The 24596-nt window shown below is 40.1% G+C and overlaps 1 protein-coding gene across 1 annotated transcript in view; it reads right to left on the bottom strand.

The window, feature by feature from the left end:
• Positions 1-641: 641 nt before the first annotated feature.
• ANKFY1 (ankyrin repeat and FYVE domain containing 1) overlaps positions 642-24596 on the bottom strand; it is a 63123-nt gene continuing 39168 nt past the window's right edge. Inside the window, exons 8-25 of the mRNA XM_015821064.1 lie at positions 22057-22261; positions 20368-20436; positions 19778-19977; positions 19568-19665; positions 17547-17772; positions 16474-16572; positions 15340-15493; positions 13594-13762; positions 12173-12291; positions 10865-11021; positions 9425-9625; positions 8259-8435; positions 6610-6757; positions 5210-5300; positions 4485-4609; positions 2877-3023; positions 1964-2054; positions 642-955 (exon numbers count right to left, since the gene is read on the bottom strand). Coding sequence (XP_015676550.1) covers positions 823-955; positions 1964-2054; positions 2877-3023; positions 4485-4609; positions 5210-5300; positions 6610-6757; positions 8259-8435; positions 9425-9625; positions 10865-11021; positions 12173-12291; positions 13594-13762; positions 15340-15493; positions 16474-16572; positions 17547-17772; positions 19568-19665; positions 19778-19977; positions 20368-20436; positions 22057-22261 — 2609 coding nt within the window. The 3' untranslated portion in view covers positions 642-822. The remainder of the gene's footprint in view (positions 956-1963; positions 2055-2876; positions 3024-4484; positions 4610-5209; positions 5301-6609; positions 6758-8258; positions 8436-9424; positions 9626-10864; positions 11022-12172; positions 12292-13593; positions 13763-15339; positions 15494-16473; positions 16573-17546; positions 17773-19567; positions 19666-19777; positions 19978-20367; positions 20437-22056; positions 22262-24596) is intronic.

Here is a 24596-nt window from a genome sequence, read left to right as displayed (position 1 = left end):
GAAAGACAGATTGGATTATTATTATTACTTCTTAAGAAAACCTGATCGAATTTGGTAGCAAAGTTGGCCTCATCACTCCCTGATTTTGACACAGGAGAGCAAACAAGGGTTCTGAAAATCCAGGAGCTTTAATCAGCCTCCTTTTCAACAGGAGGAAGTGGTAAAGCTTTCATTATAAGGCCACACAAAATTTTCAGCAATGCGTTAAACAAAAACTTAACTTGCGGTCAACCTCTTTTTGGGCAAAAGCAGTCACTATGCCTTGCACAGCTGCCCTTTGTAAAAAAAAAAAAATAAAAAAAAATTAGAGAACGCACCAGAATGTTCTCACCAAGAAGTAACAAAAGGGGCAAATCGGCACATACTTACCCAGAAATGTAAGTGCTAACAATATCATTTCTTTTCTTTAAAAAAATGTGATAAGACTTTAGAGCAGCCAAGTCACAGTTTTATCACCGAGGAAGGCCTTTTTGTTGCATGATCAGCAAGTACAAAAATCTTGGTTTGCAATGCTCTGAACTGGAAACAGAGCAGCTCAACCAAATCATGGTGTTTTTCCCACAGAATCTCTGTAGCAGTCCCAGTTTGTTCCCAATGCAGTTTCTAACATTATCCATTGTTAACATTAATACACCCCCCCAAAAAAAAATTCATATACACTGGAATATAGCATTTGCATGGTCCCTTAAGTTGGTCAGAGTCTACTGTAACAGGAAGACAAAGTAGGAGCTTCCCCTTCTCCATGAGACATGGCTTGGGACAGGCCTGTTACAAGTGGAAGGGGAAGCACTCCTTGGGAGTCATTTCCCTCCTCACAGCCAGCTAGGAAACACCCCCAACAGTCAAGACGTCAAAGCAGGTGTTGCAAACACGGACAGGCTTGTTCAATTCAAATTTGATGATAGGAATCTCCTTGGTGGAACACTTATGGCAGAGCAGACGCCCACAGTGCCGGCTGCAAGGAACAAGGAAGGAAAAAGATGTGTTTAATTCATCCCTGCGACTTGCTTACTATAAAGGATCGATTTAGGAAGAGAAGGCTAAGAAAAGAAAATTATTAAGAGTTTTCCACAACACTGAAAGTTCTTGGAATTTATATGGCCAATCATTAGAGCTAGGTGTCCATATAAATTTAATAAATAATATGTAATAAGTAATATGGTTTCTTTTCGAATCAGAGCGGTTGACTCTGTAAAAGCACAGGCTGGAAGAAAATGGAGGATAAAAAAAAAAAATCAAAGTGTGGGTGAAATTGGAGAAAATCTATGTAGCTGCCAAGAGTTAACACCAATTTCATGGCACATTATGTGTCCGTCTGTTTGCCTGCCTGCCTACTGAATTCCTATACCCCCTATCACATAGAGGGAGTTTCATCCGAGTCTTTGTATTTGTCTTCAATTGAAATCAGTCCTTGCTTTCAGAAGCCAAAAAGGTGAATTTGAAAAAGAAACTGGAAGCATTACTTGCAGCTGTCTTTTTTTTTTTTTTTGGAATAACATATTTTATGCCTGCTCTCTATTTTGCATGGATGAGGTTGTTACTTTTATTTTGTATTCATTGTATGTTTTTAACCTGAATTCCCAAACTGAGACTTGTAAACCATCAGTGTAGGGCTTCTGGAGAAAAGGCCCTCTTTCTTCCTTAAGAGTTAGCATCTCTGAAACATGGACAAGAGGAAAAAGGCCTCATTCCCGATCATAGGATTTGGACTAAAGGAATGAAACAGCAGAAGCTGCTTTCTGGACAGTGAAAGGGCCAGATTTCAAGAAAAGGCACAATGAACTCTATTGGCAGCTGCATTGTCCATCTCAAAAAAGCAAGGTGGGACAGAAAGATTAAGTATGTCAGGTTACGAGTCCTTCACTGTATTCCTTAATTTTTTTAAAAAAATAAAACCCACGTTCATTTATGCAACAATTCATCCCTTGATGTTCTTAAAATATCAACACTCAAAATAGATTACCAGTGATGCTTTCTCAAAGTGACCCCAAACTTGGCACCGCATTCATAACAATTGGAGCCGTCACACCAGGGAGGTTCCTTGAACAACATGTCTGCAAAAGAAAGGGCAACAATGGGAAACTACAATCACTGTCCGTGCCTTCTAACCCACCTTATTTAGGTAAGCCTGTGTTTCTGTTTCTCTAAGTCCACTTTTAAGCAAGATTTAAGTGAAGCTCTTAAAGGCTGTCTTAGTTAATGGGATCCAACCAACTTCTTCAGAATCTTTAGCTGGGCTAAACCGCGCAGAGTAGAAGATGTAGAAGTAGCTACTCAAAGATCTTTCTTGCTTTACCTTCTTAAAGGTCTGCTCATAAAGGAGATTATCATCAGGGGCCATCCCATTAGCAGATGACCAACAGGTAGAGATAACTATGGAAAAGTGACTACCTGTATGATAGAAGTCAAATACAGTCTCTCAGTTCTAAGCCCACTTTCTCCAGCTATTAAACCACACACTAAGTCTGAGAAGACATTGTAGGAGGAGAGCCATGTTAGGCTACACAAAAATAAGGAGGTGGCTGATGGCACTTTTCCTGGGTAACATGTTTTATTGAAAGGGACACCTTTTCATAACATCTGTCAGTCTGCCATTCTTCAATTTGTTTGACAATCTTCTTTACCTGTGTTTTCTTTCAAGAAATATAAAATTTGAACATGATATGGAGAAAAGACTCAAGAGATCTATACTTTTCTCCCCATTCCCTCAATTTTACAAAAAAAAACATTTCAAAGAAATTTGATGGGCAAGTAGTGGCTATTTCTACCTTTTCCAAAGAGATGATTTTGGGTTAAAACAGCCTACAGCCTGCTTCTCTTAGTGACAGAGAAATCTGTGAAAATGTTTTGGACATGCAACTTTGCAAGATCCTTACCCAGAAGCCGGAAGAGAAGCTGTTTAGTTGCTACTTGATAGTTGAAAATATTGATCCCTTGATTGTTGTTGATGCCCAAGCGAGCACCAGCTCTCACTATAGCCCGACACAGATTGGCATTTCCCTTCATGTAGGCCAAAAGGAGCACTTGAAAAGAAAAGAAAAATGAAGTATTTGGATCCCATCGTACCCAGTTCAAATGAAATCACCTTCACTAACTCTAGGAAGGTTTCCCCAGCGAGTCATACAGCAGCAAACAATTTTTCTTAATTGAAGAAAGAAAGAAAAAAAAAACACTGAACCCAGTCCCACTACAAACCAACTCTTTTGGCAGGTATTACTGGAAGTGATTAGGGCACTTAGTTCATATCAGTGCCTACTTTTTCTAGTCTGCAAAATGATCTTTGACATGAGCCGCCAGAGAAGTTAACACACCTGCAAGTTCACACTGTTGTGCTAATTTACACTTCTGCCCCAAATAACAGCTGCCGCATACAGTAAGTACAAGTGGGAATTTGGTAAATTCAGGGACATCATTCCACCCTAAGAAATGTAATAAATTGCTTTGATTATGTTAGTAAAGAGGATGACAACTGTTTTTCCCTAACTGAAGGATGCAGATACCGTAAGCTGCCACACCTGTCTTTTGTCCTCTCTTTCTAAAGAATGTATCTTCTGTAGCCACAGGAATTCTGCGAGAGATTAGGCTACACCACGGGTATCAAACTCGCCACGTCACATAACGTGTCGCGACGTATCGCAACTCTCTTTGCATTGATGGCAATGGGGTGGGCACGGCTTCGGTATGATGAAACCGGCCCATGGGCCGGCAGTTTGACACCCCTGGGCTACACTGACAAAGTTTTATTAAGATGTTTCCATAGCATATTTCAGTTTGAATGTTCATAGTGGTCTACAGTACATACAGTTAGAGAGATGGAAGAGGACATGAAGTCTTCAGTGCAAGAATCTGAATTAAAATATGGCCAATGAAAGCTCTTCAATCTTTACACAAAGTTAGAACCAGAAGCAAATCACAATACTGGAGTAGAAACTGCAGAGGTACACAATGCAGAGATAAAATGTTTAAGGAGAAAACATTCTGGTAGCTCCCTGGTCTTGTAGGAGAAAGCAAGAAGCAAAAATGTTTCTATCATCTCACTGACATAATCTCATCTCTTTTGCCAAGATGGCAGTTACTCTGTTGGGCTGGGAAGAAGCTAAAACACGTTCTCCATCCTGGAGGAAAATTGTGGGAGCTAGAGTTTTAACATGTGCAGGGAAGGGCAAATTTTGCTTTCAGCAAATCTTACGAATGGGCCAATTTCCCCAAACCAAATTCAATTCCTGTTGTACCCCAAAGCACAATTTGCCTTCTTTTATGAAAGGCAGCAATTAAACACAAGAGGCTGAATCAAGGAAATGGTGGCATTCTGCACTGTTGGGCAACAGCCTGAAACAGTGTTTTTAAAACTTGGTCTTTTAAGATGTGTGGATTTAAATCCCTGAATTCCCTAGCCAGCATGTTGACTGGGGAATTCTGGGAGTTGAAGTCCAGACATCTCAAAAGTCGACAAGTTTCAAAAACACTGGAATAAAAGTACTTACCCGTGTTTCCATCAGTATCTGGCTTGTCAAGTGGATATTCTGGCATACATTCCCGGAAAAAATCAAAGATCGTGGCTGCATTCTCTTTCCCATATTGTCCCAGGACGTGCATTGGGGACTGGCCTCTAGTAATGAGATGTTGATCATGTTACATCCAGAGCAAATTCCAATGGCAATACAAGAAGCTTTCTCCTTTTCAAGTCGGAGTTCACTTTTTTACACACACACACACATCTTTAAAAGCAGCTGGTTAGATGTTATACACAATTATTTTTCAATGATGATTGCATACTAAGTGCTCATACTCAAAAAAGGTTATTTCATCTCTCTGAAGCAATTTTTTCTACTTTTCCTCCAGAGAAGCCTTACTAAGAAAGCCTTGTTACACATGGTTACTTTTCCCAGTGGAATTGCATAACCTCAAACTCTGACACGGTCTGAAAATCCAAGGTCAGATAAATTGATAGGAATGAAAATGTGGCAATCATGTGCAAGTGAAACACATACACACAGGTCTATTAAGGGCATAAGTTTGGAAGCCCTCCTAAATCTGAAGCAACCTGACTGGATAAGGAAAAAGTAACACCCATTAAAAGATATTTGTTTAGCCTCGCTTTTGAAGCAAGGAGAAAAGCAACCCACTTCTGGATAGTTTTCAGTGCTAACTCCCCCCCTTCCCTCCCCCCCCAGCTAATACAAAGATAAAAAGCCTGTGTTCTTCTTACCTGGCATTAATGGCTTCTGCATCTATATTACACTCTGTCAAAAGGACACGAATATTTGACAGACGACCATGCATGACCGCCAAGTGGAGAGCTAAATTTTGACAAGAAAAAGAAGGCAGGATTGAAACAGAACCTAAAAAAGATCTGTACATGATTATCACTGGCACTTAAAAGCAAAGTTTATATTTGGTATTATTTATTTATTCGGTATTATTATATTTGACATATTTATTTAACATGCAAGCTTATATGGCCATCTTTCTTGTATCAAACCTCAGCAAAGATAGGAAACCTTTTTCCTTGGGGAGCTGCTTTCTTTTCCCCAACTTACCAGGGCTACAGAAGCACAGTGGTAATGTTGGGGTGTCTCTGCTCTGCCTGGTATCAAAATCTTCCTTTATTGTTGTTTGAATGGGAATATATGAAACAATGCTGGCAAAAATTAGCTTTTTTAGTTACCAGATTTCAGAGGAGCTCTATGGCTTCAAAAAATGGCCCAGGAGCTGCAAACTATACACCACAAATAATTCCCGTTCATTGCTTTAAGAAGCAATGCCAGACTTAAAGTGTTAGATGACAAGTTTTATTGCAGTTGCCATACTGGCTTGGGATCGTATAAGATGTACAGGTACTTCTCATTTAACAACCATTCATTTGGCAACTGTTCAAAGTTGTAATGACTTGCAACCGGTCCTCATGGTCATGTGATCAAAATTTGGGCACTTGGTAACCAGCATGTATTTACAACGGGTGCAGCATCCTGAGGTCATGTGATCCCCATTTCAGACCTTCCCAGCTGGTTTCCAACAAGCAAAGTTAATGGGGAAACGGGACTCACTTAACAACTGTATGATTCACTTAACAACCATGGCAAAAAAAGTTCTAAAATCAGGCACAACTCATTTAACCGCCTTGCTTAGCAATAGAAATTGTAATCTCAATTGTAGTCATAGTTCAAGGACAACCTGTAATCAAAATGTGTCTCCGGTGTACCACATTGGGAAAGCCTAATTAGAAAAAGACAGACAATTCAAGCAATCTGTTTTTTACTACTTTGGACTACCTGCACTATCACCCACTCCAACTGAGAGAAGTGGCAAACATATATAATGCTCCCTTCTCCTATTTTTCCCAAAGTCATCCGGCCTCCTTTCATGCCTTAGGCGAGATTACAACTCAGTTTCCTGATGCCTTAACCACCAAACCAAACTGGTTCCAAGACTGCTGAAAGGGACCCAGATGTATATGATATGATATATGGATATGAGCCCAAGAGGAGAACCGTGCCACAAGAGAATGGAAGTGGCTTCTCAAGGCAAGGAAGTGCTCTGTTTAAGAAACACTGAGAGGGAAGTGAGCTCGGATAGTGAAGAATGAACATTGGAGTTCAAAAGACATACCATTGTTTTTATTTTCATCCACAGCAGCGAAGTCAATGCCATTCTCCAGAAGGACTGAGGATATTGTGGGCAAGTCTTGCTGGGCTGCAAGATGGAGGGCAGTTTGGCGGTGCTTGTTCAACTCATTGACTCTGGCACCTGCCAGCAGCTATGAGGAAGGGAACACATGAGAGAGAGAAAAAGAAGGGTATTCCAGGAGCAATAAAATGTAGGTAGCAGACCATCTGGAAGAAAACCCATCTACTCCATTATTAATAATTCAACATCTTATTTACTATTAATATGACACCAAGGCAGGCTACAGTGCATTAAAGAAATCAAAAGCTCACATGGCAGTCAACAGTATGAACTGTTCTGAAATCATGACAAATTGAAGCCATTTGGTAGAACGTCACTTGATTTTATATGATTTCGATTTTTTAACAAAATCCTCTTTCCAGTCAAGTTTGACTATGCATGACTTCAAGTATACGTCAAAGCAGTTTTCTTGGCAATAGAGGGAAATGGTTTATTATTCCATGCATCCAAGATGCATTTCAATTTTCTACAGCTTTGGGATTTTTTTTTTGTCTCCCACCCAAATACTAGCCAAGCCTGACCATTTCCGGGTGCAGGAAAAGTTAACTAGGTGCTGCAACCTGCTGAGACAATTAATTGTAAAATTAAAGGCTGCACAGGTAACTTTGAAGTAAAACATTGTTTCCATTTCACAGCAGCCACATCTTAAGCAGATGCTTCTGTATAACAGGGGGAAAAAGTTTGGAGAGGGTTCTTTTCTAGCATTTATTATTTGCGAGCTAGATGACGACCTCATGAAGATGTTGATAGAGCTTCCTTATCAACAACACAGAAATGGTTTGCCTTTGTTTGCCTCTGGGAGGTGCTATGGTTCAGTGTTTGCTTGGTGCTCTCAAATCCAAGTACCAATCAGATACTAATGTTGGTTAGCTGCTCGGTTACAGATTTCTGAAGTGCATCTGGCAAATCTTATGGAGTACAAAAATTAAATGGGGGAATAAACATTGCCCACCAGGTACCAACTGTGCCGTAAAAAAAGCTCTGCCTTACCCAGTTGGGCCAGCTATTACTGTGGAATCTTCTCTCCCCTGAGGTGAAGTAACCTTATCACTTCTGAGCTTCTGATGATCCTTTAAGACCTGGTTATGTCAACAAGTCCAGGGAGCCCATGGGACAAATGAACTTGTCAAGTGGCTCCATTATTATTAACATCCCTTTGTTCTGTGATTTTGCTTGCTTTTCTGTTTTTATAATTTTAATGCTTTTTATAATTAATAATGATCAGTACTTATTCAATGAAATAATCCCAATTTATCACTACCAAGGTAAGAATGGAACTGTTAAGACTCAAAGATATTTGCAAGACAAAGGTAGCCACTCAAGACCTGCAAACATCCTTTGTTTGCTCACTTGAAGCTACATAGAGGGACCAGGTCAACAAGCATAGATTGTCCTAGGTCCCTGCAGAAATGTTTCTGCTCTTCTATCTAATCTGCAGTAGTTGTTTACCTTGAGAAAATAGTTACTTTGTTTACTATTTATCTTCTTCCTTCAAAAATGTCTCAAAGACAAAAAAAAAAGGTTCTCTTTCTCCTCATCAAAATTTGAAAATAAAAGTTTGCACCACGTACCAGATTGCGCACAATAATTTCAGAGCCGGCCTGAACAGCAAGGTGTAATGGTGTCAGCTTGGAGGTGTCCTGGACTCTGGAATTCACATCTGCTTGGACACTGATCAAGAAGAGTACGCTTTCGATGTCTGAATTCTGAACGGCCAGATGGAGGAAATTCCGGCCTTTATTGTCCACCTAGTCAAACAAAATACCATTTTAAGTCAACCGAAATAATTTAATCCTTCTTCAGACATGATTACCCAAGCTGTGAAGGTTAATGCTTTAGAATCCATTCCCTGTGTTTTCAATGTAACACTCAGCCTGCAAGCATATTCACAAATATTCAAACTGGCAGAAAAATTCTGGCACTACGAAGCAAATTGACTGCTTTCTTAAGTGCAAAAAAGTTAAAAGGGGATGAGAAAAAAAAAAGAACCTGAAGAAGTGGAATGCAAAAGGAGGAATGTGCCATCTACTTCTATTATTCTTTTGCTTTTTGCTTCTGGTGTTTTTTTTGTAATATATCATTTACTCAGAACATCTCAGAAACTTAGTTGTTTTTTTAAGATAGCTCTTTTACTGAACAACAGTTAATTAAGCACTTCTAGGAAAAAAAAGCCTGAGATTTCTGAAACATTTGATGGGTAACCTGTATGTCAGCTTGCTTTACAGTTAAGCCAAATCTCTTAGCAAACCCAGAAAATTGCTACTTGAATAAAGGATGGAATTTTTGTTTCTTGTAACAGCTGATTTCACAACTGAAGTGACAACTGAGGGTTTTATGGTCAAAGAAAACAAAACAGCTTCACTCAGTGTCTACAGAGATTTTCAGTCATTCAAGTCATGGTTGTCCCAAAAGTGCTCTTTCAAAAAGCAACTGGACTTTGTTTTTTTCCTTGAAGACATTTTGCTTCTCGCCCAAGAAGTTTCGGTCAGAGCTGAAGAACCTTCTTGGTTGAGAAGCGAAATGTCTTCAAGGAAAAAGCAAAGTCCAGTTGCCTTTTGAAAAAAGCACTTCTGGATAGTTTCGGGGTTTTTTTTCTCCTAAATGAGTCACTTGCCTACATACTGAATACTATCAGGCTGTGAAACTAACACTGGCCTATTGATGGAAACCGGCAGTATCTCTGCAATGGGCAGACTGCATAAAAGTGTTTCACAGAGAACACTGGGCTCTCCTCTACCTGCTCAGCAGCTCCAGGCTCCCGCCTGAGGATTGCTTCGGCCGCCTTGTTGTTCTTGTAGGTCATAGCACAGGCAAAGGGGGTCAACCCTTGTCGGTCCCTCAAGCTGAGCTGGATGGCAGAGTGCGAGATCATCATCTGGATAATGGTGTTGTGCTGATTGATAATGGCAACGTGGATTGGGGTTTTTCCTTCCGCATCCTGCAAATACAAGTTTAGTCAGTGGTGCAAAATAAATAACCAGTGTCCGCAGGGTCTGCCTTGTGGACAGATTGGCTAGATTGGCGCCTGAAGGCAGGACAAGAAGCAACGGATGGAAAGTAATCGTGGAGAGAAGCAACCTAGAACTAAGGAGAAACTTCCTGACAGTTAGAACAATTAACCAGTGGAACAACCTGCCTCCAGAAGCGGTGAATGCTCCAACACTGGAAGTTTTTAAGAAGAGACCGGACAGCCATTTGCCCGAAATGGTATAGGGTTTCCTGCCTGAGCAGGGGTTGGACTAGATGACCTCCAAGGTCCCTTCCAACTTTATTATTATTATTATTATTATTATTATTATTATTATTATTATTATTATTATTATTGATTCACTAGGAATACTGACAATGGGTAATAGATACAGAGGCTCTGAATATGAAAAGACAGATGGGCAACTTGGGGTACTAAACCCATTTGGACTCCACTCCCCAAAGCCCTTTCAAAACAGACCTTTCAAAACTTCACAAGGCTCCTCCCATTTTGAGGCGGGAAGCACATCAAAACTGCCATGTAAATTCTAAAAGAGACTTAACATCATTTTCAAAGTGCTAAAACAAACAAACAAACAAACAAACAAACAAACAAACAAACAAACAAACAAACAAACAAACAAACAGCATTTTCTTCTAAAACCCAAAGAAAAAAACTAGGAAATCCTAGGTTTTTTTTGTATATGCAGCACCACTGTGTTTATTGTTTCCACCCAATTCAGCCTCTATCCGGAATCAAACCCAACTGTATATTTCTTATGTAACTTGAAACTAACAAGCATGTATCTATGAAGTAACAGAAATTGTGGCCTGTAAATGTGGTTATTTATTCTACAATTATAGATCGGGGGGGGGGGTGTCACATATCCAAAAATAGCACAAAGAGCTGCAGGAGAGTGAGACAAATGAGTCAATTTAACATGTAGCCTCACCTAATTTAAAGGCTAGAAAGGATTTAGCTAGTTTCCAACCGAAGGACAGATCTGATAAGCAAACAAGGATGGATTTATAGGAAAGGGTTCAGTTCTTGACAGAAATGATAAACCAGAGCACAATGTCAAACCAGAATGTAACTGTCCATAAGGAAAGATTCAAAGAATCAAAGAGCAGATGCAAAGAAATTAGCATACCAGAAGTGAAACAAAGGGCTGCCAGCAGAAGCTGAACTGTTACAACTTTTCTCACATACCTGTGCATTTACATTGGCACCAAACTCCAGAAGGCATTGTACTGTTTCTTCAAGTCCCCAGCAAGCTGCCAAGTGCAATGGCGTCTGCCTATCATGAGCCTCCTCATCACCCTCTCCATTGGGACCTGGCTGCCTTGGGCTGTTCACATCACAGCCACTGGGAAGAAAGTAGCATTGAAAGATCAGCCTGAACCATCCAAAATTCCAGACTGTAAGAAAAATGGAACTTGCTCCTTGTGGAGGAAAGTTAAAATGATATCCATCAGTCCTCAAATGGGAAGAGAACTGTACCTGCATAAAATGTCATGCCCCCATTAGTGATCTCTAGCCTGTTATTGCACCACATCAACCAATTACAATGTCCTATTTAGAAAGTACAGGCATCTTTAAGGATAGAGAGGTGGCTTCCAACCAAGCTTCACCAGCTACCAGGAGAACCTCCAGCAATAACTCTCCTTAACTAGGGCAGTGTCACTGCTGGGGGAACACATACATTCTGACACCCAGCTAGAGCATTTGCTTCAGCATGAGTGCTTTTTTGTAGGTGTTTTTAAAGGGAATGAGGTGATATGCTTTTTTTGGCTTGTGTTTTAGCATTATTCTGAAACAGTGTTAAACCTCCTTCCCAAAAAACAATTGATCAACAGACCATTATGTTCCTTTTGAACGTGAGTTTAATGCTATTACTGAAAAGCACTAAAGCCATAGCCTGAAAAATAGCCTGAATGGGCATTGATAGGCATTGAGAGAGCTGTGCTGTGAAACAGGAGAGAATTGGCTTTCTCTCTCCTAATACACTGAGTAACCTACTCTCCTGCAGCACTACTAGTTAGCTGCTGTTCAGGCTGATCCAAGTTTCCAAGCTGGGGATCTACTCAACAGCCTGGGAGATAGCAGGGAGAGAGCTGTTTGAAAGCACTGGACACTTCTACTGCCAAAGCAAAATGGCCCTGCAAAACAGTGCCCATATCACTCTAAAGTGGCCAAAAGAGGCAGTCTGCAACTTGTGACTGTTCAATGTTGCGACGGACTTATCTGGGAATACTTACCATCCAGTTCTGAAGTTCCAACAGCCACCCCGTCATGTGACTGCAGGTAAGGTGCTTGGCAGTCCATTTATAGCAGTTCAGTGTCCCATGGTTACACAATTGTGTTTTATGACAATGTTGCTGAAAACCAGCATTTACCTTGGTTTTCAGCAAAACCGGCCCATAGCAAACCAAGAATGGCTAGATTTATATAATAGTCATATAAATCACGCCCATAAAAATCTGCAAACTTTTGTACTATAGGTTTTTTTTTCCTGACCTGCGGATTAAGAAGCAGGCAATCGGTTCACTGTTCTCATCAATGGCCCGGTGCAGCAGTGTCTGTAAACAACCACTTGGTCCTGGGCCCCAGCAAGTTGCATCACAGCCATGCCTTACCTGCAAGCAAGAGGTAAAGAGATTCACTCAATGTATGAAAATCAGACTTTTTAAAAAAAAAATCTGGAGAAGTGACTTCTGGAATGAAAAACAGACATCTTTATATCATAATCTGCCTTTCGTATGTATGTATGTATGTATGTAGGTAGGTAGGTAGGTAGGTAGGTAGGTCGGTCGGTCTTTGGTTATTCGGGTTTTCTCCCGCGTAAAATTGGAAGTGTCTTGGCGACGTTTCAACGAAGTCCCATTCGTCATCTTCAGGTTGGTGTTTTCGGCTTCGTACTTCTAGGAGCAATGTGTGATCGCAGCTGTTTCTTCCTTTTAACTGCCAGTTTCTTCCTTTTAACTGCCAGTTCATACCCCCACTGGCAGTTAAAAGGAAGAAACAGCTGCGATCACACATTGCTCCTAGAAGCACGAAGCCGAAAACACCAGCCTGAAGATGACGAATGGGACTTCGTCAAAACGTCGCCAAGACACTTCCAATTTTACGCGGGAGAAAACCCAAATAACCAAAGACCTACATACAAACACCCGCGAAAACCTCAGAAAACATACATACATACATACACACACACACAGTATGCGGGCTGTTCAACCTGTAAAATTGCATTTATTTATTTGCTCTCTATTAAAATGCACTTTCCTGAACTTAGGCGGTACCTGGCTCAAAGTAATAATTGTGAGACAGATCTAGGTGTCCTAATGAACCACCATTAAATATGAGCCAGTAGTATGTTTCAGCTGCCAAAAAAGACAATGCAGTCCTAGGCTGCATCAACAGAGGATAGCATCAAGATTGTGAGAAATAATAGTACCACTTTATACCTCACCAGTGAGGCTACACTTAGAATACTGTGTACAATTCTGGTCGTCATGATACAATAAAGATTCTGAGACCCTATATAGCATGTAAAGAAAAGCAACAAAGATGACAAGGGGGGTCTGGAGGCTAAATCATATGGTGAACAGTTGAGGGAGCTAGGTATGTCTAGCCTATCAAAGAGAAGGATTAGAATGAACACGATAATAGTCTTCCGGTACGTGAGAGGCTGTCACAGAGAAGAAGGGATTGACTTATTCTTCAAAGCATCAGAAGGCAGGACAAGAAGTAATGGTGGAAGCTTGTTAAAGAGAGATCCAACCTAGAAGTAAGGAGAAATTTTCTGACAATGAGAACAATTAATCAGTGGGATTAACTTGCCTCCTGGAGGTGTAGGTGCTCCATTGCTGGAGGTTTTTCAAAATATTTAAGATTGTAACATTTATTCTTTTAATTTTATCAGTTCAATTCCCTCTTACCAGTGTTGAAGCAATATCTTCCAGATTATTTTCAAGAGCAAGCCAGAGGGGAGGGTTCCCCTTTTCATCCGGCACAGACATGTCTGCTCCTCTAGTGCAGATTGCATCAACTACCAAGGGCAACTGGTTTTTGATAGCTAGTTGAAGGGCTGTCTCACCGTCTTGAGTCCTGCAATAAGGGCAATGTAAAAATCTATTTCTTAGACCTTTGCATCTGGCAGGAAATCTCTACTACTCAATGCTTGGTTAATATAATCACCATTCCACCCCTTAATTGGCTTTTCCTCTGGGATCACAAACAAGAGTTTATTAAAAAGTGCAGAACTGCACTTTGTAATGATGCAGAGGGGGAAAATTATTGTACAGGTTAGAAGGAAGGAGTAATCATATTAAATAATTCTTTAATTAAACCCTATCCTTTTATTGGGAGGTGACTTTCAAAATCTTTCAAAAACCCTTTAAATATTTTGCTCTCAAAACAGTGGCAGACCCCATCAAAGAATGTGTAATGAGTTCTCATTGTCTGAAAAGCAGTAAAAAAGTTAAACTTTAAATTGTCCATGTTTTTTATAATTATTATTTCAACTAGGTAAGTTGGAGAACATGCATGGAGAACTATTGTATATTTGCTGTTCTTGAAAATGAAAGGTCCATCTGCCCACACTAACTGCTCTGTAAAGAATGAGTTGTGCTCCCAGATCTCATACACATTCCTGCTCAAATTACCCAAGGCCTTTTCAACAGACAATGCCAGAGATTAAAAGTGGAGCCTTCTTCAATTAAAACAAGTGCTAACCCTAACCTTTAGTAATTCTGTATTTTATATTGAAATTCTAGTTAAAAATTATTGTATCTCCTGCCTGAGCAAGAGACCTGGATTCCTGATCCTGGCCTCTGGTGGTTTGTCTCTTAGCATGTAAGAACTAACTCAATAATGCATACATTCCTACAATTTTCAAAGGAGAACAAAAGAAATAGCTTATCCATTGGACTACCTTAATAACCTAAGTATATTAAAAAAAAACCCACTTTCTGGCAAAAAGCCACTTCTGGAAAATTCTGGCTTGTGTAATATTATTGTCTTAGTTACTGAATCTCTCAATGAAAACAAAAAATATGCATCCACAGCTACAAAAAATAATACAATTTTAAAAGCCCTTTTAAAAATGAGTCCTTCCCAGAATGACTTAATGTCCAGGGCATAGAGAGCCAAAAGACTCGAGTCAGCCATGACAGAGTTCTCCAATCTTTCTGGCTTGGCAGCCCAGAAGGAAAGGAAGCAACAGGAAGATGTGCACATGCGACCCCGCCGCACGACGGTGGTGCTAGAGTGTGCACCCATGCGCAAGTGGGCCAAATGCACCATAGCACACGCGCTGGCGCCTGTATGCATGCACAAACGGGCAGGCGCCCGCATGACACTGGTGACAGTGCTAGCGCCCCCGCGCATGCACAAATGGGGCTGCTAGTGCCCGCACGGCGGTGCTACTGCGAGTGGCGCAGGGCTCGCCAGCTCTTCCCGGGGCCTGGTGGCCAATAGATCGCGGCCCAATACTGGGCCGCAGACCATAGGTTGGGGACCCCTGAGTTATGAGAAATGCTTTGATATTTAACCAGCAGGCAATTAATTTAACAAAATTAGTTCTTGGGCTGGTTCCCCTCAGATACTTGGAGCCCAAAAACTGAATTCTGAAAGCCTGCCAGGAGTTTCTTGCAAATACGGAAGTAATAACCGCCTCTTATTACCTGACACCGATATTGGCTTGATGCTCCAGGAGGAACAGGGCACTCTTGCTATCCTGTCTCTGTATCGCCATGTGTAACAGAGTCTGTCCGTCTGACATCGTGTCATTGATGGAGGCCCCAGAGCCCAGGAGCTGAGCTGCGATCGTGTGCATACCTAATGAGAAAAGGGGCAATGTATGCATTTATGATATTTTTAATTTTTTTCCTTTCTTCTAAGATAGCTTCCCAGTCCAGGTTTTCAATAATGTTCTACTGTACCCCCTCCAGATGTTTAGGGATACATGATAGCTAGATTTTGTATGCTCAAGCTCAGCATACCTAAAAAGTACAGAATTAGATTATTTTGCGCCTAAGGCCTAAGTTCACATATAGATCCTGTTAGCTCTCTAGATGCCTCTAGATCAGGGGTCCCCAACCCCTGGGCTGTGGACCGCTACCGACCTGCCGAAGTGAGGGGGAGAGCGTGTGAAGTTTTATTTGCACATGCACAGGATTTAGGTTGCATACCCAAAAATATTCTACCCGCTGCCATTGAAGCTGCCGCTGCTGTCAGTCCACGGAACCGAAAAGGTTGAGGACCCCTGCTCTAGATGCTCCCAAAAGCTGCCACTGAATTTTAATTTTTAAGGGGGCATTAGAGGAAAATTTGTGTGTGTGTGTAAAATCATGAACTGTATTTAATTGAAATTTTAATGAAATTTAAATGAAACCAATTTTTGTTTCTATCCTGGTAGCCTTCTCTTTTTTTGGCCCTGACCTCATCAGCTTTTTAGGATGTATTCTTGCCCCCAAGTGCCTCGGCTTGCAAAAATTAACAGTTTCAGAGAACACACTAGTAAACATGTGCTAAGCCACTACTTGTAAAGAATAAAGGGTGGGTGATTATATGAAATAAGTAAACCTCCTGTGTATTTGAAAACAGAATTTAAAAATATCACGCTGAATAGTGCTATAAACTCCCTTTAATTTCAACTGAGAGAGCAAAGAAGTGAAATCTTTCTTGGGGAATTGTTTGAAAGGATTTTCAAAAGAATTAACTTTGCCTGGATTATATCTTTAATTTCTAAAACAATGCTTTCTTTTGCAAAATAAAGCCTCCTCAACCTATTGTATCATGCTTGTTTGAAACCTTACCTGTCCACAATGCTAATCCCAGCACAGTTTGATCTCTAGAGTCCTTGAGACTGAAGTCTGGAATGATTTGCAAGTTGTTGGTCGCATGGAGAGCGTTAGCTTAAAAAACAAAAAGTAAAAATCAGGTTTCTTTGAACATCCTAATATAACTTTCTAAAGTATGATATAATTACAATTTCCAAACCTGTAGCCAAAATCCATAGCATCCTTGCCCAACCTGGAATCCTCAAGATCTATTAGTCTTTAATTTTCATAATCTGTGATTCAATCATCATAAAGGTCATCCTGGTTGAGAATTCTGGGTTTTGCAGTCCCAGTCTACCTGGATGGAACCAGGCTGAGAAGGACTAAATAAGATCCTTTTGCTTTAAATGGTCAGATCAGACTGCTTTTTGAACACTAGCTTCCATTTTACTTTTACAGCTGGGAATTTTAAAACTTATAGATAGTCCTTGACTTACAAACACAACTGGAACCAGAATTTCCATTGCTAAGCAAGATGGTGGTGAATTGAGCCATATGATTCATTAAACAACTGTAGTGATTTGCTTAGTTGTGTCATAAAATTGGGTATGACTCATTTAACAACTGTCTTCCTTAGCAACAGGAATTCTGGTCCCAATTATATTGTAAGTTGAGTACTACCTACACATGGTTCTACTTTTGTGATCTTTTCTCTCCACAAAACAGTATTGAGGACATTCCTCCAACCATAAAGGTTGTTCACCTCTGCTCTAGATCAAGTTGTTAGAGATCTCCTTTTAGGGGCCCCAAACTCTCTCATTTACAGAGACAACGAGTATAAATTCCCAGTCTCCAATTTGATTTGTCTGAAATAGTATAGCGTTTCCTGCTTGAGCAGGAAATCGGACTAGAAGATCTCCAAGGTCCCTTCCAACTCTGTTGTTCTGTTATTTTCAACACCTTCTCAGATTTCTCCTCTTGGTTCTTTTCTTTAACTCTCAAGAGAACCTCTTCCAGGTGACCCTTTCCCTACTCCTTGGTCTTATTCATTCCAACTCTGAGGCTTCCCAGTGAGCAACTCCTTACCTAAAGTTGACTGAACATCTTACCTTTTTGCTCCAGGATGATCGATACCACATCTGGGTGGTTATAGGCTATTGCCATATGCAGAGGAGTTTGCGAACTAACACTATCCGCAGTGCCAGGCATGACAGTCCCCTTCCGGGCAGGTGCTGCTTTCTCTGTCTGGATATTAGGGTTAGCTCCTTGTTGCAGCAACTCGGCTGTGAGATTGGCTAGACCATGCTGGCAGGCTGTATGCAGCGGTGTTTCACCCTTTAACAAAAGAAGAGTTGGAGAAATGAAAGGCATCGGCTGGGAGAATGGGAGAGAAAAGCTCCTAAAAAAGACTTTTCAGAGCTAAGCAGCCCAGACTTCAAGTGTCACGTGATGACCATGTCAAGAGTGAGCTATCATCAATCCAATCTGAGTCTGGGATGAATTGTTTCTGAAGGTAGGCATGAGTTCATCTGACTGTATGGCCTTCTATACCATCCTCCCCTAATCCCCTTCAAACCCCTACCATACAGGGCTTCACACCAGAGAAAGAGAAGCAATGTTATTCTTATCAGCAGCCTTGGATTCTCAATGGCCAGTTAAAGGCAGCCAGTCTATCGTACAGGTAGTCCTCAACTTACAACCATAATTGAATCTGAAAGTATGGTTGTAAATTGTGCCAGTTGTAAGGTGGGTCGTCACATGACCAACTCAATTTTACGACTTTTTGGTGGCAGTCCTTAAGCAACCACGGCAACTGTGAAACAAACATCGCAGTTGTAAAGTAAACCCATTTTCTGCAATGGGCATTTTTTGTTGGAAACAAGAAATAAACACCAATTTCTGGCAAAAAAAGTCATAAATTGTGGTCATGTGATTGCAGACCACTGCAAATAGTAGTAAATGGTTGTCAAGCACCCAAAATGCAAACATGAAAGGGGAGACAGCCAGTGTTGAAACTTCGAAGCCAGATATGGGTACCTTTTGGGGGGGCCGTCGTAACTCTGAACATTCGCTAAGCGACTGGTCATAAGTCAAAGGCTACTTGTAATGCACAAGAAATTGAAAGGAAACAAACAAGGTTACTTGAATTGTTTTCATCCTACCTGGTCATAATGAAAAAAACTCAGTAATTTATGGATTTCTATTTAAACTATTTTCTTCTTCCTCTCCCTTTTTCTTCTTCACTGTATCTTTTAATGTATAAACATTTATATATTATACATTTAATATATAAATGCACACACTTTTTTATTATTCAGATCAGAATGCCATTCAAGGAACCTTGCTGAAGGATGAACAATGCAAATTATACAGGTAGACATATTGCTAAGGAAATAAATTTAATTGCCCTGGATGTTCTCACATATGATCTGGATCGCTTAGGAGATGCTTATAAGGATGGCAAGATATGAAGTTTCAGAAGCTTTATAGCTTTATAGTTAAATAATTAAATGCTTGGATCTTTTGATTGTTGATTACAAGATGTGACTGAGGATGAAATCAAGGCATATTATCTATTCTCTAACAACAATACAAGTAATCCTCAACTTACGACCACAATTGAGCCCAAATTTTCTGTTGCTAAAAGAGGCAGTTGTTAAGTGACCTTTGCCCGATTTTACAACCTTCCTTGCCACAGTTGTTAAATTAATCACTGCAGTTGTTAATAACATGGTTGTTAAGTGAATCTGGCTTCCTTATTGACTTTGCTGGTCAGAAGATCGCAAAAGGGGATCGCATGACTCCAGGACACTGCAACTGTCGTAAATATGAGTCAGTTGCCAAGCATCTGAATTTTGATCAGGTGACCATGGGAATGCTGCAGGGGTCATAAGTATGGAAAACAATCGCAAGTCACTTTTTTCAGAGTCGTTGCAGCTTCAAACAATCACTAAATAAACAGTTGTAAGTCGAGGACTACCTATATTTTTACCATTACATTTTGCCATAAGAGCTTCCATGTTATTGATCCATATCCCATGACATGGTACAAAAGGAACCGCATCGAAAATTACTTTGGGACAGACCAATCATGCTCCTTTGCATGCAATATTCCTTTCTCCAGACCTACCCATTTATTCCTGTGATCAACTGTGGCCCCATGGGTGGCTAGGAAGAGTGCTGCAGCTTCATTTTCGGCCCCCGCAGCTCTCTGTAGCAAGCAGCTTCCTAAAAGCAACCGCCAACAAGCAGAGAAAATTAGAGCAGTCAGTACGAATTCAGCCAACCCTCCCCGCTAAGTCTCACTCTTAAATTTCTTGCCAGTCTCCCCCTCTCTCACCTGTCACTGTATCTGGAGCATCAGTATTGCTCCCTCGTTGGATGAGTTTGGCGGCAAAGCTGTTCTCATCAAAGGAATTGCCGTTCTCCACCGGGACATCCTCAAAAGGGTTGACAGACGGGTCGGAAGACATGGTAATATATTGAACCGCAAGCCATAGGGCGGTACTTCCTTCGTGGTCCTTCAGTTCCAGATCAAGTCTAAGAAGAACCATGGAGTCTTATTTTCCACTGTGCTGGAGAGATGGTCTTTGTTCCAAAACAGTGAAAATCAGGACCTTCTACTATTAGGGGAGTGTTTGTCCCCGAATCTCACCTATTTACTGGGCTTTCACTGGCTACATTTTGCATTTTCTGTCTTCCAGAGAAAGTAATTACAATAAATAGATGTTTTTTAGAACCAAAGAATATCAGGCAAAATTACTGATTTATAAGATTAATTGTTATTACAGTTTCTGATAAATGCAAGTAATTCTTCCAGGCTGTAAACTAATTGTAACAAATAGTTCTTAACAACATTATTTAAAATAACAGTCCAACACATAAACCTTCCTCAACTTGTCCATATTTTGTTGGCTTCCACAAACTTACTGTTTGCACTGCAGCAGCTGATTGAATACTTGGTCATTTCTCACAACAATAGATGAGTGCAATGGAGTTCTAAGGAAGGAAGGAAGGAAAAGTTATTTCAAATGCAAGGTCATAAAAGCAACCTTCCATAATGCAGAAGCCCCAACACGTTTGTAGAGAGAACTAGGGACTCCTCCTTCATTTAGCTCTAATGGCTTCAGTTTTATTTATATCCTGACTACTTAAAAATACAACTATCACTAAATATTGTTCATAAGAGAGGCAATTTATTTTAGATTTATGTTCCAACAAGATCCTTCTTGCCATATCACTTCAATGTTTGACATGCCATCCATGTTATTTTTTTAATTTATTCATTTATTTAGGAAACTTATATGGCCACCTATTTGCTCACAATGACTCTAGGCAGCTTACAAGAAATAGAAACACAGTATAGAAAAAAAAAATTAACAGGTTAACTAAGTTCTCCCATTTTTAACTCATGCAGCCTCCTTCTGATAGATTTCATTCTTAGCCATGATATCTGATACCTAAGTAACTTCTCATTATCCAGTGATGACAGTCAAATCATGTATATGTGGTCCTCCATTTATGACTGTAATGGAGCCTGTCCATTACAATTCTAAGTTGTGACCATCATAATATTGGTTACTGCATTATCAGACCCATTTTTATGATCTTTTTTTGTGGTGACCATTAAGCAATTGTGGCGATTGTAAAGCAAATGGGCTGTTTTTGCCAAAAATTGGAAACCTTTCAGCAAAAATGTTGCAAAATGCAGTCACATGGCCCCAGATGCTGTGAATGCCTGTAAATGCAGGCTAGCCAATAGCACCCAACATACGGTCATGTAACTGAGGATGTATGGCCACCAGAACTTCAAAACCGGGTCGTAGACAGCTTTGAGGAGTCAACTGAAACTTCAAACAGTTACTAGGTGAACAATCATAAGTTGAGGACTACATGTATTGTGCTATCTTTAAGCAATACTGAATTACCGTAGTTATTATGTAAAGTCATTAGAAACTTTATGAACAATGTATAATTGTAGGTACAACCCCTACAATGACTTAAACTATCTTTAACAAATTCTATCTAATCTCTTTTTGGGATCCCTCCCCAAAATCCTCAGTGGACTTTTAAATAGCAAATATAAACCTATAGTAAATATTGATAAAACATGCTAATTGGTTTTCCTTCAATTCCAGATGAAGTCTGAGAAGGATAGCATCTTATGCTGAAAAGCTTTCTGGAGCCACTATGTTAGATTTAAGACTTTGATCCAAGGTAATGAAAATCAAGTCTTTGTATTATTGAGATTCAGTTCAACAAAGAGCAAATGGCTAACGGAAGGTGCCAAATTCAATCCCCAGCATCTCCCAAATCATGTAAGTATCATTGTCCAAAGAACTTGGGATCCTGTCTGAGTGAGAACTGTGAAACAGTGAGCTACATGGAGTTATTAACTGATATTCTACAACAGCCTTGAGATGTCCGAATGGAGAAAACTGCTACAAATATGTGGATTCCAATTCCCATAATTTCTCTGTAACATAGCAAATGCTGAGAATGCTGGGATTTGGCAGATACTTCTGGAGGATGTTCAGGCTGGGAAAAGCTTCATATGTTCAAATCAACCTCATGAGCAACAGTCACAAGTACAAAGACAGCAGGCTACCCAATAGTCACCTTCCTTGACTATCTTGCATGTTGGGGTTGGCTCCAGCCCTTAGGAGGGACTCCGCAATCTGCGCGATCTCCGACATTACTTCTGGTTTGTGCTTCTTGGAGTTATAGGATGCCACAAGATGCAGGGGTGTTTCTTGATCTCCCAGTGTTGCAGCATTCACCCGGGCCCCATTTTTAATCAGGAAATTAGCAGCAAATTTATCTCCTTTTGAGTAGGGAAAAAATGATGACAAATATCTCAACATGTGAAGTAAAAGTCATTGTCCCTCCCCACCTTTCCCTCACATTTAAAACCAAGCACTGAAAATCATTTTCTGCAAACTAAGGAATTAGTTAGGTAAATATATTATTATTACTATTATTACTATTATTACTATTATTACTATTANTATTATTATTATTATTATTATTATTATTATTATTATTATTATTATTATTATTATTATTTAAATTTATATACCGCCCTATCTCCCTTACGGGACTCAGGGCGGTGAACAGGTAATAATAAAAATCACAGTAAATATTACATAAAAGCCTGCTCTAAAATATAGAACCCCTAACAAAACCCAATCAAAACTACGCCTAGTTTCCTAATAAAGAAAAGCTCTTCCATTAAGACTCATAATAAATATATATTGCTCACAAAAATATTTTTGTGAGCAGTATATATATATATATTCCCATATACAAACATATCCCAGTGAGAGATAAAAGGAGTTATTAAAAAAAGAGTAAATAATCTTGACTACTGGAAGGCCCTTGAAGCAGACCATTTAGATAGAAAGGGAGATTATATTTTAGATTACATAGATTATATTTTAGGCTTCTTGGAATTATGTCCTGGGTCCCACATTATACCCACAGTAGGACTATCCACATTTCAGTGATCAGAAGCTGCCTTCAATGTCACTGTTTGTATGTGTTAAATCTATGCTAACTTATTTAAGGATTACACTGCATGTTTCTGAAATACTGCCAATTTTCAGCGATCAATGTCATTAAAATATGAGAGTGGTTGAAAAGATTTGAAGACTTACCCCTACAGTAAGCCATAGTTTTTCAACCATGATTTATTGACTATTCTACAACTGGGATCTCACAACACACTGAACCAAAGACAATGAACTATCTTATAGTTTAGCCATAGCCCAGACTATATTTTAACTTTGCAGTAAAGGCAGATTAACTCAGCAAGAGCTTGATTACAGGTTTATGATCATGATGCCAGCTCTATCTACGACAAAAGTTGAAAGAGACAGAAATCACACATGCAGGGAAGGAGGAACTGCTGAATATATCTCTGAATCCATTATTAGCTTTCTTCCCTTTTGGCAATTCAATTTTCATAGACACAGGCAATGGGACAAAAGGGACAAAACATCAGCATTACGCAAGATAAGACTGACAGTAGAGGGCACAAAGCAACCAACAAAGACAATTTCCCTGTGTTTGTGTATATACTGTTTCTTCTGTCCCTTATAGCTTTCTCAGCCTGCCAAAGGGAGAATCTTTCAAACTGGCAGAACACCAGAGTGATGTGTAAAACATGGGCAAACTCTCAAAACAGGCTTTCCTAAAGATTTTAATGAAGTCAGGCTAGGAAAATCTGGACCAGAGAGTCTCTTAGATGGAGACAGCTGGGAGCCAGGAGCAGAAGCGGAAGAATGTTTTAACAGGGAAAAAAAGAGGAATGTATCTCTGCATGTTTTCAGTTTTCACTCATCCACAGCTTAATTAACAAGTAGTATGTAAAGCAACACTAGAAATGCCTCTGCATCCCAGCCCCTGCATCCCAGTCCAGAAGAAGACATTTGGGGAGGGCGGAGGGCATATTTCTGCCATGAATCAGGTACGGTTTGTGCAAGTTCTCCAAACAGCCACAGTCCTTGGTCTGGCCAAGAAAAGACTGGGAAAAATAGAGCAAGGGAACTGAAACTGCACGTAGACAATCAGAACGTGAGATGTGCTGAGTTCCCAAGCAAACCTCCACTCTCTTTCTCTTGTGGTCCTGCCCATAACTGGAAATGGACAGTGTGGTTCCCCTTTATTTAAGCAGCAAGTTGAACAGTTGAACTAATAAGTTTATCACTGTGAAAAATAAACTGGGAACAAGATCCCTTTGGTCTTCCCTCCACTGACAGCGTCCACAAACTGAAAAACAAATTATATACAAAAGCCCACTCTATTTATTTATTTATTATTTTATTTATTTATTATTTCAATTTGTATCCCGCCCTTCTCCCGAAGGACTCAGGGCGGCTCACAACATTATTAAAACAAAGAGAGACCCACACACCCCACCGAATAAAACCAAATTAAAACCAAAATTTTAGTGTTGTGCTGATTAAAATTTCTAAAAAACCCAATTTAAAAATCCTCCCTAGGCCAGGCCCGCTTGTTGGAAAAGCCATGTCTTGAGGGCGCGGCGGAAAGTAAGGAGATCCGGAATAATCCGGATCTCGGGGGGTAGTTCGTTCCAGAGGGCAGGGGCACCCACAGAGAAGGCCCTCCCCCTGGGGGTCGCCAGCCGACATTGCTTG

The sequence above is a fragment of the Protobothrops mucrosquamatus genome, unplaced genomic scaffold (genome assembly GCF_001527695.2).
Source record: "Protobothrops mucrosquamatus isolate PMUCROS unplaced genomic scaffold, P.Mucros_1.0 scaffold1242, whole genome shotgun sequence".
Lineage (NCBI taxonomy): Eukaryota > Metazoa > Chordata > Lepidosauria > Squamata > Viperidae > Protobothrops > Protobothrops mucrosquamatus.
This window is presented reverse-complemented; position numbering and strand designations above follow the sequence as displayed.